Raw genomic sequence first — 13,176 nt, 5'->3', positions numbered from 1 at the left:
CCCAGCTTTGCTTCCTTAGAGTATTATTATAATTAACCTCCACACAGAAGGCACCACCACCATATTTGTGCTTCCACTACTAAGCCTTGAACAGCAGGCAGGCTGCTCCAGAAGGACTGGGGCTTAATACACAGCTGCTAGGAAAGCCTGTCCTCCTCTCAAGGCAGTGAAGGACACCGAGAACATGCAGATTCAGGATCCCCACCAGCAGCAAGTCTTTGGTCAGCTGCCTGCCAGAATCTCAGGTACAGATCTGAGGCCAGCAAGAGGTGGTCTTGCCTCCTTGCTCCAGCATATGCAGCCATACCATCAGAAGTATGAAAGAACCTTTTACTGAGTTTTCGAGGCAGACTTGGGCTTGAATCTGAGCCAGTCTCAGGGTAAAGTGCTCACTCCCTAGAACTGAAGCTTCCATTTCACTAGAGAGCAGGAAAAAAATCCTTCTTGGATACCCTGATGACACCTGTAGGAACCCAGATACCAAGCTCTCCATCAGAATGAGCTTCTAAAACCTTCCTCTAGCATGAGGAAAGTGGTTTTCATGCAGCCAAGCAGGAATACACAGGAGTTGAGGGCATACCTAGGCAGTGACTGTCTTCTGAAGCCACTTGTCCAAAAGACAGCAGGTAAAGGAGCAGGAAGAGACCCAGACATGTAGAGGGGCACAAGAGAGAAGGCATTTGGCACCATGCTGCAGCAAAGGTTAGCCTAGCAGCAAATTAACAACCAGAAATCTGGGGGACTTCCCTTACCCAAATCCTCTGCCTGTCTAGGGTCTTCTTCAAGCTCTGCAGCTGAACACTCAAACCAACAGCTCAAAGAAGGCCAGTGATTGCTGTGTTGTACTTATTAGCACCAACCACCCCCAGACTGATTAGCAACTCTACCACTTGCAGGGATTTTTCAGGTGCCTGCCACTGCATACACTGCATTTCTGGGGACAGCCCGAAAACAGTCTGTACTGGGGGAGCAGCTTACAAGTCCCTACTGCTGTTATTGAGAAGAAAGGCCAGGAGTCCATGACAACAGCTGTGTTTCCTTCTGTGCGACAGGTCTTTACTTTAATCCTTCAGAGACGAGTTTTTACCTTGAAGACTTCAGAGTGATTTATACTCAGAGGCCTCAGCTATCTGCCAGGCAACACACAGACTGCCTGCAGTTCTAGCCTAGCAGATTTTAAGCAACTACAGATAACCAGTATGTTCAAGATTATTGCAGAAAGAAGTTGCTGTGCTCTGGGAAGCAGGAGAACCAAGGACTGGAAAGATTCAGCAGCGCTTCCCTACCACAGGCCATTTCTCCAGCACCAGAGCAACTGGAGCTGTAACTTCATAGGCCAGAGAATAAGACAGCAGCAACCACCCCAGAGAAGGCATGGAGGAGGCTGGAGCTGCAGTCTCAAAGCAGACAGATCCAAGGAAAAGCTCAAATCTGTTGCTGTACCAGCAGCTTTAGGGTCACACAACAACAGTAAGACCTCACCTGCCCAGGCTGGGCTTACCTAGAGAGGCCAACGTCCTCTCTGGAAGGAGAGCTGGCTTTTGAAAACACCCTTGCAGGTCAGCATTGCAAACTTAGTGTTAACAGACTGTTTTTAGGATGATTTCCCAGCGGGCAAGTCTGCTGTCCCACATAGGGACAGCCTCCCAATGTAGGGCAGAACAGACCAGCCAGACCAAGCAGCTGGCATGCAGGCTAAAAACCAGCCAGGGAGACCCAAAATCTGCACACAGATCCGCTTGTGTACTGCTGTCACCCGTTCTCCAGGCAAAAATTGGATCAAGACCCCATTTGCTTGGGCTCCTTGAGGAATACAGCAGTGAAGGTAAAGGATACCATCAAGGGCAGTCCCATCTCACTGTCTCTTAACCCCTCCTTGCCTCTGTAGAGTGACAAACTCTAAGGTCTTAATGCAAGCATCTGCCTGCTATGAGGTTACTTTAAAGAAGGGAAAATGCTGCCTCAAGAAATACAGGCTAGGGATGGCAGGACTGAAAGTGTTCAAGGCCAGTTTCCTGCAAAAGCCCCTCCCTGTGCCACAGAGCAGGTTTCTGGGACTTGCTGAAGTATTTCCAGCCTGACAGATCTAGTAGCAGCAGTGGCTTTGAGATGCCTTTCCTGCTATGAGACAGCAGTTCAATCCTACAGCCAATAAATGCAGGCAGCTCGAGCCTGCAAGCAGCTGCTGCCTCCCGGAAAGGCTCTCTCCAGACACCAGCTTCAGGGACTGGCAGCACATCTGGCACACTCTCAAGGGCTAAGCACACATTCACAGTGCCTTAGGGCACTGGACCCAGAAAGAAAACTTGTTACAGATAACCTTGTTTAGGTGCAAGGGGTTCAGCAGCCCTTTGGGAAGAGGGACATAAGGAGGATCGGAGCATAGAAACCAGCCTTGCTGCTCTGTGGCCTCCTCCAGCACAGCCCCAGCTGGCAGCAGGCACCTGATCCCACTGCACCACACTGTGCTGTGACACTACCCTGGGAGCACAAGGTGACACCAGGAGGGTTTGCAGCCAAAGGTCTTTCCCAGGCCGAGAAAGCTCCATGCTGGCAGGTTCTACACAGACAGGAGCCAAGGTCCTGGCTCATCAGTACTCAAGCACAGGCACTGCAGGGGACCACATCAGCAATATTTTTAGCTTGATTGTTAGGTTTTTTGCATTTCCATCCTTCCAGCCACCTCCCCATGGGCCTGTGCAGCTGAGTCACTGCTGGAACCTTCTAAACGCTTGGGTGCCAGCAGCACAACAACTCTGCTTGGCGCCATCCTTCAGCCCCTAGAGATAGTCCAGCACTGATGCAGCCTCACCTGCTCTCAGGACACCCTGACGGAGACCCCAGCCCATGGGGCTAGGCCAGCTGCAGCCTCCCAGGCCTCAGCACTGGCCACTGGGAACATCTGGATACAGCAGCATCCTCTCCATGTCCTCCCTCTTTCCATCACAGCACAGCTAGGCCACCTGGAAGCACTGGCATCTGCCAACTCCTCAGATCTGTACAGCCTTCAGACATGGCAACACTCTTCTGCCACCCAGAGAGGTGCGTTTCACAGCCTTTCAAAAGACATTCCTGAAGTACAAGATTTGCCCTCCCAAGAAGCTCCACACTGCCACTTCAGGGCCCTTGTGAAGGAGGAAAAGATGAGGCTCTGCAGACATGGGAGGCGTGGACAGGCTGAAGCAATACAACAGCTGTGCAGAGATACCAGCCTTTCACTTCTCCAGCCAGCATACACCATCCCCACAGCTCTTGGAGCAGGAGAGTAACAGCAGCCTAGACCAAGGAGCACTCCTGGCCCAGCTGCCACACACCTGGGAAGGAAGGGTGGGATTGAGAAGGAGAAAGTGGTCTCAGGACCATGACACACCCATTCATACAACACTAGACCCTCTGCACAGCCTCTGGAAGCCAGAAGCTCCTCTGTGGAAGCAGCACAGTGGCATCTGGGCTGGTTTTACACCCTAGCCACCCTTCCTTTCTGTACTTAGTGGAATACCAGGAGTGAGGAAACAGGCCTCTCCAGACATTATTGCATGCCATCTTCCAGCAACTGTTACCACAAGTTGTCACAAACACCCACTGGGTGCAGATCATCTGAGCCCAGGGTAGTGCTCAGGGTTCGATCCTTTCTACCACTCTTCCCAGGCCTCTGCGGCAGGCAGGAGCTCCAGCACAATGCACTGTAGTCAGTGGGGGCACCTGACACCAGATACACCCTCTGTGAGCAGGGAGGTGACCAGAGCACCTTCAAATCATCTCCAGATGAATCTCCCTCTTGAAACCAGAGGCCCCTCCACCCTTGACAGCAAACCCCTCCCACCACCATGGTCCACTTGGCCCCACCACCCAACCTGCAAGGTGCAAAGCCTCGCACAGGCTTGTCTGAGCGCTGCTCCCTGCCTGCCCGAGCGCTGCAGACGTCCCCGCCTCTGCCAACACAGCCTGGCAGGAAGCTGGCCAAGAGAGCACTGGAGACAGCTACAGTGGATCAGGTGGGACATCCGCACCGAGCAGCCGCCTCAGTGTGCGACAGCCCTTGTTCTGCAGCGCCATGTGCACCAAGCCCTGGGTGTTGTGGTTAACAGCAGCAGCACCATTCAGCATGCATGTTGCCTGGTTTAAAGCATACTCTTTACAGTAAAAATCCTACAACACAGGTTCAGTGCCCCATAGTCTGCTAACAACCATTAAGGGGCTCAGTGCACAGCTCTCGGGCACCTGTCCCACCCACTGCACACAAGTAACTTTCATTTGTCTCTCCTCCTTCAAGGTTTCAGCTGGCAACAAGAGAAGGACAGATACTGAGTATGTGGTATTCCCAGGGGAAGCCCACGGGACCATGTGCTGGAGCAGAGCAAGGCTTAATAAAGCTACCACAGCCTGACTGCAAGCAGACCTTAAGTGCCTATGCTGGGGCTCACATGCAAGCTTGCACACCAACTCTTGCAGAAATTAGATACAGAAACTAGAGTGAGCTGTGCTGATGAAGCTGTCATTTCAAACTCCACTACCCCACGAGTGATTGGTTTTTTTAAATTGGATTTACAACCCATGCAACAACATTCAGGGCTGTGTCCCTGCTCTTCCTATCCCAAGGGTAGCATCCCCTGGATGCGAGATGTGGTTGACAGCACCACCTTGCACCTCCAACCATCTACATGGGCAAACCTCACTGCCCAGGCCACCCCACAAACTATCTACATTCCTGTCAGCACCAACTTTACGCCTGGGGCCTCCTGTGTCACCCAAGTCTGCGCAGAGATGCACTACCCTTTTAACAAAGCAGCAGCGTGCTGCTATAAAGGGATGAGTTTCTGTAGCAACCAGGCTGAACTTGTACAAACTCTGCCAAAGCACTAGATCTTTCCATGGACTGATACTTGAATGAACACACCACCATTTGTGAAGCTGATTTTTACAGCCCTCAAAGGCTGGGAAACAAACTCTTCTCTGTTTTACCCCCCTGCTCCATCACCAGGCTGAGGAGATGTGTTAAGTTTGTGCACACAGCACCCCTTTCTCCTCCTACAATTTTACAGAGAAGGCTGGTGTCTCTGGAAGAGTTAACTGAACCCTGCATCACTCCAGGGGAAGCACCCAGCACCCCAAAACCTCCCCTTCTGATCCCAGCTGCAAAACCAGACTAGAGATGATTGAGGGGGAAGGGCAAACCAGTCAGCAGTGTGTGGCTGCAAGCCCACACCCTGCTGATCACGTAGGTTTACGCTGGACCAAAAGAGTTAAAGCAAGAAGCCATTCCACTGCATCTCCTCCAGCCCACTGCTAGGCACAGACCGCTATTTCTAGTTGAACGTGGGAGTGGAGAAGGATCCCTCCAAGTCTTCCACCCAGCCTGCGAGCTGCCGGCTGAAGTTGTTAGTCAGGTGCCGGCTGCGCCTACCACACCCCACAGGCAGAGTTCAGCAGGCAGCGCTGCCGTAGCACAAGAGCAAGTGGTGCTGCCTGGACCTTTGCAGTTGGGCAGGGGGGTCCCTCTGCCAGCATACACCCCCCAGCCTGCAGAGCTACCTGCCACCAGGGATTTTCTCAGGCTGCTGGAACGAAGTTCAGCCTCACTCCCACCCAGCATGTTCAGCCTCCTGACACCACACCCCCCACCCACTCCCTCCAAACGCAAGGAAAGGATTTCTACTCAGAGGTTGTTCCTCCACCAGTGGTTCGGCACCAAGCAAAACAAAGTCTGGGCACTTCTTGTCTGCAGTGAACTGACAGCAGAGCAGAGGGGGCTGTGGCACAGCCAGTCACAGCCTCCCCAACTTAACTGCCATATTACACAAGCATTACAGGTCAAGAAGCCCCCATCAGTTACTGCCAGCACCCCGTTACACAAGCAAATCGCTCCACATTAGCTTGAAAACAGCCAAAAATAAAAGGAATCCAACAACTGTTGCTGCGTGCGTCAGCAGACTCACCGGACTGTGTGCTGGTTTGTGCTGCAGCATCAGAGTCCTGGGTGCTCCAGGGTCTGTCCCACCCTGTCAGGTTGAGGGACTGCAGGCCAAGGCACAGATCGTTGGTGTCTGGGAGGCCACGGGAAGACTCTTGTGTGGACGTGGGGAAAAGCATCCTGCTTGCCACCGCTTCTTCAGAGTCCTGGAAGTCTGCTCAGATTGAGAACAAACAGAAGCTTGAGAGTTCAGGGCTGCTTTTTTCTGTTTAAAGAAGGAGTTTTCCAAAGCGTTAAACCCCGAGTGAGGTCTTGTGCTGCTCTGAAGCCACGGCTTCTGCAACTAGCAGTTGCACCCCAAAAGGGAGGGCTACCATATGTCCAGAAACCAGCCCCCCACCCCCCTCAGCCCCTCCACCTTCCTATCCCGTCTGCATTACTGACTGGGTCAGCATGTGACCAGGCTGCTGATGCTTACTGTGCTGACAGTGACGTCACTCAGCCATGCAAGAGAACTGCATCAGCTCTTACAAAATAAAGGTAAGAAGAAAGGATAAGATTCCCCCGAAAGACAAGGCAGGCAGGAAGAGAGGTGCAGCTCCAGTAAATCAAGGGAGACAGGCAGCACAAAAGCAGGGCTCCACAATACGGCACAGCAGACGACAGGCTCGAGGCAGCAATCCCCCCAGCAACGATGATAGCGACAGAGCAGACAGTTAGTTTTAGTGCTACCCAGCTCTCCTGTCCCCGCCTCCCTCCACCCACAAAACCCAAAAACACTTTAGTCCTGGACAGACTCCAGCTGCTGGCTCCAATTCAGAGCCCAATGCAAAGCTTCGCAATTCTGCTAGCATAATCTATTTGGTTCAACTTGGCCACCGTGCCTCACTGACTCTGCATTGTTTACCACTGGGTAACAAGCATAACCTTCAACCCCACTGCTACCCAGAGAGAAGCCCATGATCCTGGGTCCAGCCCAAGCGGGCACATCAGTGCTGGTACAGGAAGAAGAGGACCGGCCAGAGCGCAGGACCCATTTCACATGAGGAATTTTTCATGTCCTGTTTACCTTCCACTCGCCTGGCTGTCCCCCCTCTTTCCCAGCCCTCCCCTCCCCTGTGGGGTGTTCACAAGCCTACGGTACTGGAGACACCAGATTCTTGCCTTGGTTTAAGCCTGTGCCAACAGCCTAAGGAAACGCAGCAGGTTCATAGTCTGAGAATTCCAGTTTAATGCAGGGATCTGGGGGCTGATGAAACCACAAGATGCTCAGCTGTGTTACCCAAAATCTGAGTCAGAGGGCATTTATAAGCCAGCTACCAAGCAGCAGCAGCTGCCTCCTCCTCCCCCTGCCCCCACACCCTCCCACTGTGCCATCAGATGTACACCTCACACACACCACTCCCGGCTCTTCAGCGGGGTGCTGCAGTGACTCCAGCCTGTCACGTTATTCCTCACGTGCAGCCCTGGCCATCCCAGACAGCCTGACAGCGTTCCTGGCCTCCTTTTCCACATCCACAGCCACATCCCATGCCACTCAGTTGCCTGTGACCTAGCCAAGCCCTGACAAGGGCTGGTGGCAGTTGGGTACCTTACATGAGACACAGCCCACTGCTGCCACTAGAGGTGGGTCCCTCACCTTCACCCCATGGCAATCTGGGGAGCACCAGCATTCCCAAATGACAGCAAGGGGGCTAAAGCACTACAGCTGGGATGAGAGCTAAAACCGTACCTGCTGGCAATGTGCCGCCTCCCCCCTTCCCAGCTGCAGCCTCCTCCACAGCACTTCACCAGGATAGCATCCACATTTTTTTCTACTCCCCTAGTAGTACTAGTACAAGCTGTAGTGCCAATTCAGTCACATTACTATCAAGCACCTGTAACAGCATCAAATATTCCTCCAAAAGCATCACACTGCATCTTCAGCAGAGTATTTCACTCCATTAATTCTTCCAGTATAGTTTTCAGATTGCTTGTTTTGGACAGGCCCTAAAAACATTTATAATGCAGCTGTAGGGAGGAGAGGATAAAGGCACATTGCTCAGACAACTCAGTTCCCACAGCAACCATAACTTGCCCATATGAATATGTAACATTTCTGCATTTATGAAAATGCAGAAGTGCTGTACTCTAGCCCAGTCTCCTACTGCCAGGGATCTACCTTCCCTTTGGGGACCAGGATCTTGCTAGGTTTTACACCATCTTCAAGACTAATTCCCACCAAGCTTCATCTTCTGGGAAGCAAGGACACAGTATCAACAGAGAGCAAAATTTGAATCCCACCTGGATCCAACACCTTGGATGAAACCCACCACTAAAGAAATAAGAAAAATAGGGAACAAGTTTATCAGCAACAGGAAGCACTCACTCCACAGCATCCAACACCATTTTCCCTAGCCATCTACATTTTTCAGGAAATAAGCTGTTTTGTTTAATTGAACCCAATCAGATTCAAGTTCAAGAGATCTATGTTGCCTTCTGATGACTTCAATCTACATTAAAGACAACCTCCCTGCAATTCAGTTATAACTGCTGTAGCACAGAGTAGAATTTGCTTAGAAAACCAGCATTTTTTAATTAGACCTTTTCCCATCTGAAGCAAACAGATAGCACAACCCTGCTTCTTTAACACTCCCAGCCATGCTGAAAGATGGATACAGGTCATCAAGGAAAGTCACCAACTTAAACAGAATTTAAATGGATTTCTAGCATAGTTATTTTCAAATTCAGAGCCTAGAAATTTGTTCCAAAGCAATCAATTGTTGATGGCAGGCAAAACTAATAGGATACTGGGGCAGGAAGAATTAATTTCCTACAGAAATTCAGTCTAAAGAGTCATAACCTCAAGTTATTCACAAGTAAATGTCTACTAAATATTAATTTCACTTTGCAACCTGACACAGCCCAACCCAGCTCAAATGCTTCACTGCAGACTTTCCCAAGCCCCAAGAACCACCACGAGTCTTTCCAACCTGGATTTTTCCCTGGAGTTGCCACTGGAAGCCAACCATCCTGGCAGAGGGAGCTGTGTTCTGCTGGGCTCATGCCCGAGTGTCTGGGAGAGACTGAGCTCCCGCCTCCTGAGCCGGTTAGGTTTGATTTCAACAGCATCATGAGAAGAAAGTCCTTAATAAAACACTCCCATGCCAGTCTCAGAGCAGGCAGCTCTCCTGGATGATGTCTACCCGTCTGTCCAGGAGATCCCTGGAGCCAGGGTGCACTGCAGCACAGGTTCAACAACTTTCCACCCCACCACCTGGACAGCAAGCTGCATTTTTCAGACTTCAGATGTTAGCACCACATTTAAGACATTTCAAAGGCTTCTTAAAGTAAGCATCTCCACACAGGTCAGCCCTTAACCTGCAGTTAAACCCTCCCAGACCAGACAGTTTACACAAGCTGCAGCCCCAGTCACTTGACCCCACCCAGCACTCCCTCCTCACACCAGTTTAGCAAATGAGTTTTCCACACAGGAAGCTGGGCTGGGGAGCTGATCTGGTTAAAACCAAGGCACAGGGAGTTAGTTTTAAGCCTGGCTCATTCCCCCAATCTGGTATGCAGCATGGCTGCACCAACCAGGCATTTGAAACAGGAAAATATTTAGAAAATTACAGCCTAAGCCTGTGTGGAAAAGACAAGCAGGGACTGGCACCAGGAGCTGCGATCCACAGGCAGTTTGTGGCAGGCGGGTTAAGGTAGTGTGGGGAGAGCTGAACATTATTCAGTCCCCATCCCGTAGCAACAGCATCTCTTTGCCAGACTTAGTCTTGAAAGGTAACACTTCATTCAAGCACAATGATGCTCAGATGTTTGAGTCTTCCAGACCTAGGCCACTGCAAAGCCAGCTAAAAATCCAGCAAATGGGTTTTCAAGCTCGAAAACTGAGAAAAATCCAGATAAAGGCAGCAACAGAATAGGCAAGCAAACATGAGCCAAACAAGCTAGGTCCCACTCCTACCACCTCTGCCATCATGAAGAGGTCTCCCTTTGCTCCCACATGGTAATTTCTAGCAGAACCTGAGCATTGGGGAGGCCCCTCTACAAAAAAGGCCAAAGTGTACAGAGCAGGGGAAACATAAGCACAACTCAGATATAAGTGCTGTTCACTGACGGAACCAGACTCACCTCTGTGTGCAACCTACCTTGTGGACTAGAGCTCTGACCAAGGCTGAACTTCCAAACAAAATCTGGAGAAGCAAGGGACAAGGCCAGCATTTCTGCAGCCCTGGGATCACAAATGTGAAGGCAGCTCACAGCAAAACCATTGGTTTGCCTCACACCTCTTTACATCTCCAGTTTCAAAGGCTAGGAATTGCATCCCTGAAAGTTAAGCTTCTCAAATACATTTTGCACACAAGTGAAAGCTTTTAGAAGATGAGCCAACTGTATTCCTAAGGTACACTGGGGATCATCAGGGGCTTAGGAAAGCTCTTGTTAGGCATAAACCTACTAGTTACAGGAGGTTTTCCTGATACATAACTAAGCATCTTCCCTGTAATCTGAAAAGTTGCTCAAGTGGAAACATTTGCTGCCACATGACCTGTTTCACAGCCAGATGAAGGAGTCTGCCTTATTCCAACAACCACAAACACTTGAACAGCTGGCAAGCAGCTATTTAAGAAACTAACAGAGGGCATTGCAACTAGTCTTTCTTGCTGCTCTACCTACCTCTTCCAAAGTAATAGTGAGAGACTGCCACAGGATTACAGCACAAAAGCAGAATGACAGAGTACATCAGGAAACCTGCTGGATCTTCAGCAATACCATCCAATTCGCAACAGCTGCAGAGTGCAACAGCTCAAGTCCCTGCTCTCTGCAGAACACCATGAAATGCTCCCATTTGCAGATGTGATGAAGAAACCAATTTACTAGAACTACCTTCCAGTACAGAAAAGCATTGTGCCCACATAGACAAAGACCTGTTAACACAACACTTGAAATATAAAGGCCAAAACCAAAGGCAGTAGGTGCAGGGGCACAGGTGTTGAATTTCACTATTCTGGATGCATATACCTGGCATATAGCAATTACGTGGGACAAGCTCCAGGTGAGCTCCTGCTAACAGCTTTGCTGTGCCTCAGGCACCCTGTTAACCCCACGAACTCCAGGCAAGCAGCACTACATTTCGAGTCCATCTTAGAGCATTCTGTCCCCTCATCCAAGACCACACACACCTGGTCAGCTGCACCTAGCACTGTCTGGCATGTTTCCTTATGGCTGCAGGGCAGTGAAGAACAGAGGAATTTACATTATAATACCGGAGAGGACTTTTAGGGTGGCTAAACAAGTGATAGGTCATTAATTGACTGCAGTTGAGACCAAACAGGAAGCCAGTTTAGTCATCAGCTACTCTGGGTTTGCATTTGTGCTTCAGTTTTCCTTAAATAAAGCAGCCACTGAGAATCATTAGGACCTGACGGGGCACAACTAACAGCCATTACACTGAACTTGGCACCTTAAGCCACTCCTACCCACAGGAAGTCATTTAAGCATCTCCCATTTCTTCACACAATGGACTCAACTTGTAGCAAAATAATGGCTGCTTTGTCTCAGTTAAATGAGCAGAGCTTAATGAAATCAATGCTGCTGGGATATTTGGGGTACCTAAAATCCATTTGTTTTAAGTCAGCATTACCTTCAGTTGAAGCCAGTCAGCTTAGACAGGTGAGTAAATGAACATGCAAGAGCTGAAGAGGGAGCTTTACTCACTTACTACTTAAGCTGGAAGTTGCGCCTACAGAACAGGATGATGATTTCAAAAGCTGGCTTAGGTTTTTGAACCAAAGCTGGTACCAGCACCTTCCACCCAGCAAGGCCCAGCTTTAAAGCCTGGCAAACAAACCACCTGCTGCCTTAAGAAACTGGCTTTGCTCACATTCTTATCCAGACTGGTGATGAACATGCAGATCAGCTTTAAGTTTGGGAGCTGAGAATCACATTCCCTGTGAAGCAGTTGCCCAAGGACAGGCTGCACTCCAGCAGCACTGCAGGAGTTGAGCCGGTAGGACATGGTGACTACTGCCTCTATCAAGGCCACATTCTCTCTCCCATCTCCCAGCATGACACCAAAAGCCTCTAAAGCTTAATGTCTGCACTACACACAACCTTGCTGAGGAAGTTTTGCCGTTCTTCGGAGGAGTGAATCAGCCTGAAAGGCAGGTGTTTTGAAGCACCATCCAATCCCGCCCCAGAAGCTACCAGACAGGTTCTACAATTACAGCTTTCACCACACTGTTGCACTGTCCCCTTCAGTTTGGGCTAGCAACCTATGCCTAGGTTGGGGAACTCCTGGAGCAAGCACCCATGAACCACTGCAGTCATCAGGCTGGGCCTGACAACTCAGATCGTTTTGACAAGGCAACTAAGTTCACCAAGGATAATCATTAACTGCAAACTGATCTTTACAGAGATTTAACATTAGGTATGGCAAGCTAAATCTCCAGTGGCAGTCCCTTCTGTCACACAGCTCTGCCCAGATCTGGATAACTCTCCAACTGTGTCAGAGCCAGGACTGCTGAATAAGCTCGTTCTCTCACACTGCTCAGCCTGCTGCTGTGCTGATCTCTTCTCAGTACCACCTTGCTGTGCACCTCATTTCATCGAGTAAGGTGTCTCCACACGTGTTTCCCCAATAGCATTAGTGAAAGGCCACAAACTTCTGCTGTCCCTTTACCACGTGTGATCCTCTTAATGCTGAAAGGAGCTTTTTAAACACAAGTCCAATCCAGGATAAATTTAGTTTGACCTGAGGAAGACAACTGAAAAGCTTGAGGGACCATGAATAGATTAAAGTCCAAGTACTTCCCTTGCTGGAATAAAAATCTCTTCCTCCAGCTCTCTCACCAGAAGAGTTTAAGATGTAAAAAGCCAGTCCTTTCACCTGTTAGAGCTAATACATTAAGTGTGTATCTCCAAGCTCATAAAGACTGCCCAAGCTATGAGTTTCATAATACAGGCTAACTACAAGTTGTTCCTGCACAGGAACAACATCAGAAGCTCATGAATTCTTTGCAAGTGATTTAACTAGGAGCAGTGACAAGACACCACATGGCATCAAGGGTCTCTTCTCCACTGGTCACCTACACAGAAGCCAGACTTACTGAAGGCAAGATGCTGATCCTACAGAGCCTTGTCTTGTTCACTCCAAGGCATGGCAAACAGCTCCCAGAGCCAGCTTCAGGCTCTAGACCATCTGCCCAGCACAGGGAGCAGTTAGTTGCTTTCTAGTCTGAATTTTAGTAATCAGCTGCTCAGCCTCACAGCCA

General features: G+C 49.9%; 1 protein-coding gene across 9 annotated transcripts in view; it reads right to left on the bottom strand.

The window, feature by feature from the left end:
- Window positions 1-13,176, bottom strand: part of CPEB1 (cytoplasmic polyadenylation element binding protein 1) — a 42,288-nt gene that overhangs the window by 20,384 nt on the left and 8,728 nt on the right. For 6 of the 9 annotated variants that reach the window (XM_074916794.1, XM_074916795.1, XM_074916798.1 and 3 more), the window contains exon 3: window positions 5,937-6,125. In XM_074916794.1, coding sequence (XP_074772895.1) covers window positions 5,937-6,125 — 189 coding nt within the window. Of the gene's footprint in view, window positions 1-5,936; window positions 6,126-6,389; window positions 6,594-10,053; window positions 10,110-13,176 lie in introns of those variants that run through there. The other 3 variants (XM_074916802.1, XM_074916800.1, XM_074916801.1) reach the window with 3 other exon arrangements.

The sequence above is a fragment of the Athene noctua genome, chromosome 13 (genome assembly GCF_965140245.1).
Source record: "Athene noctua chromosome 13, bAthNoc1.hap1.1, whole genome shotgun sequence".
In the NCBI taxonomy this organism is placed as follows: Eukaryota; Metazoa; Chordata; class Aves; order Strigiformes; family Strigidae; genus Athene; species Athene noctua.
The sequence above is the reverse complement of the archived record's forward strand: the minus strand, read 5'-3'. Positions and strand labels throughout refer to the sequence as shown.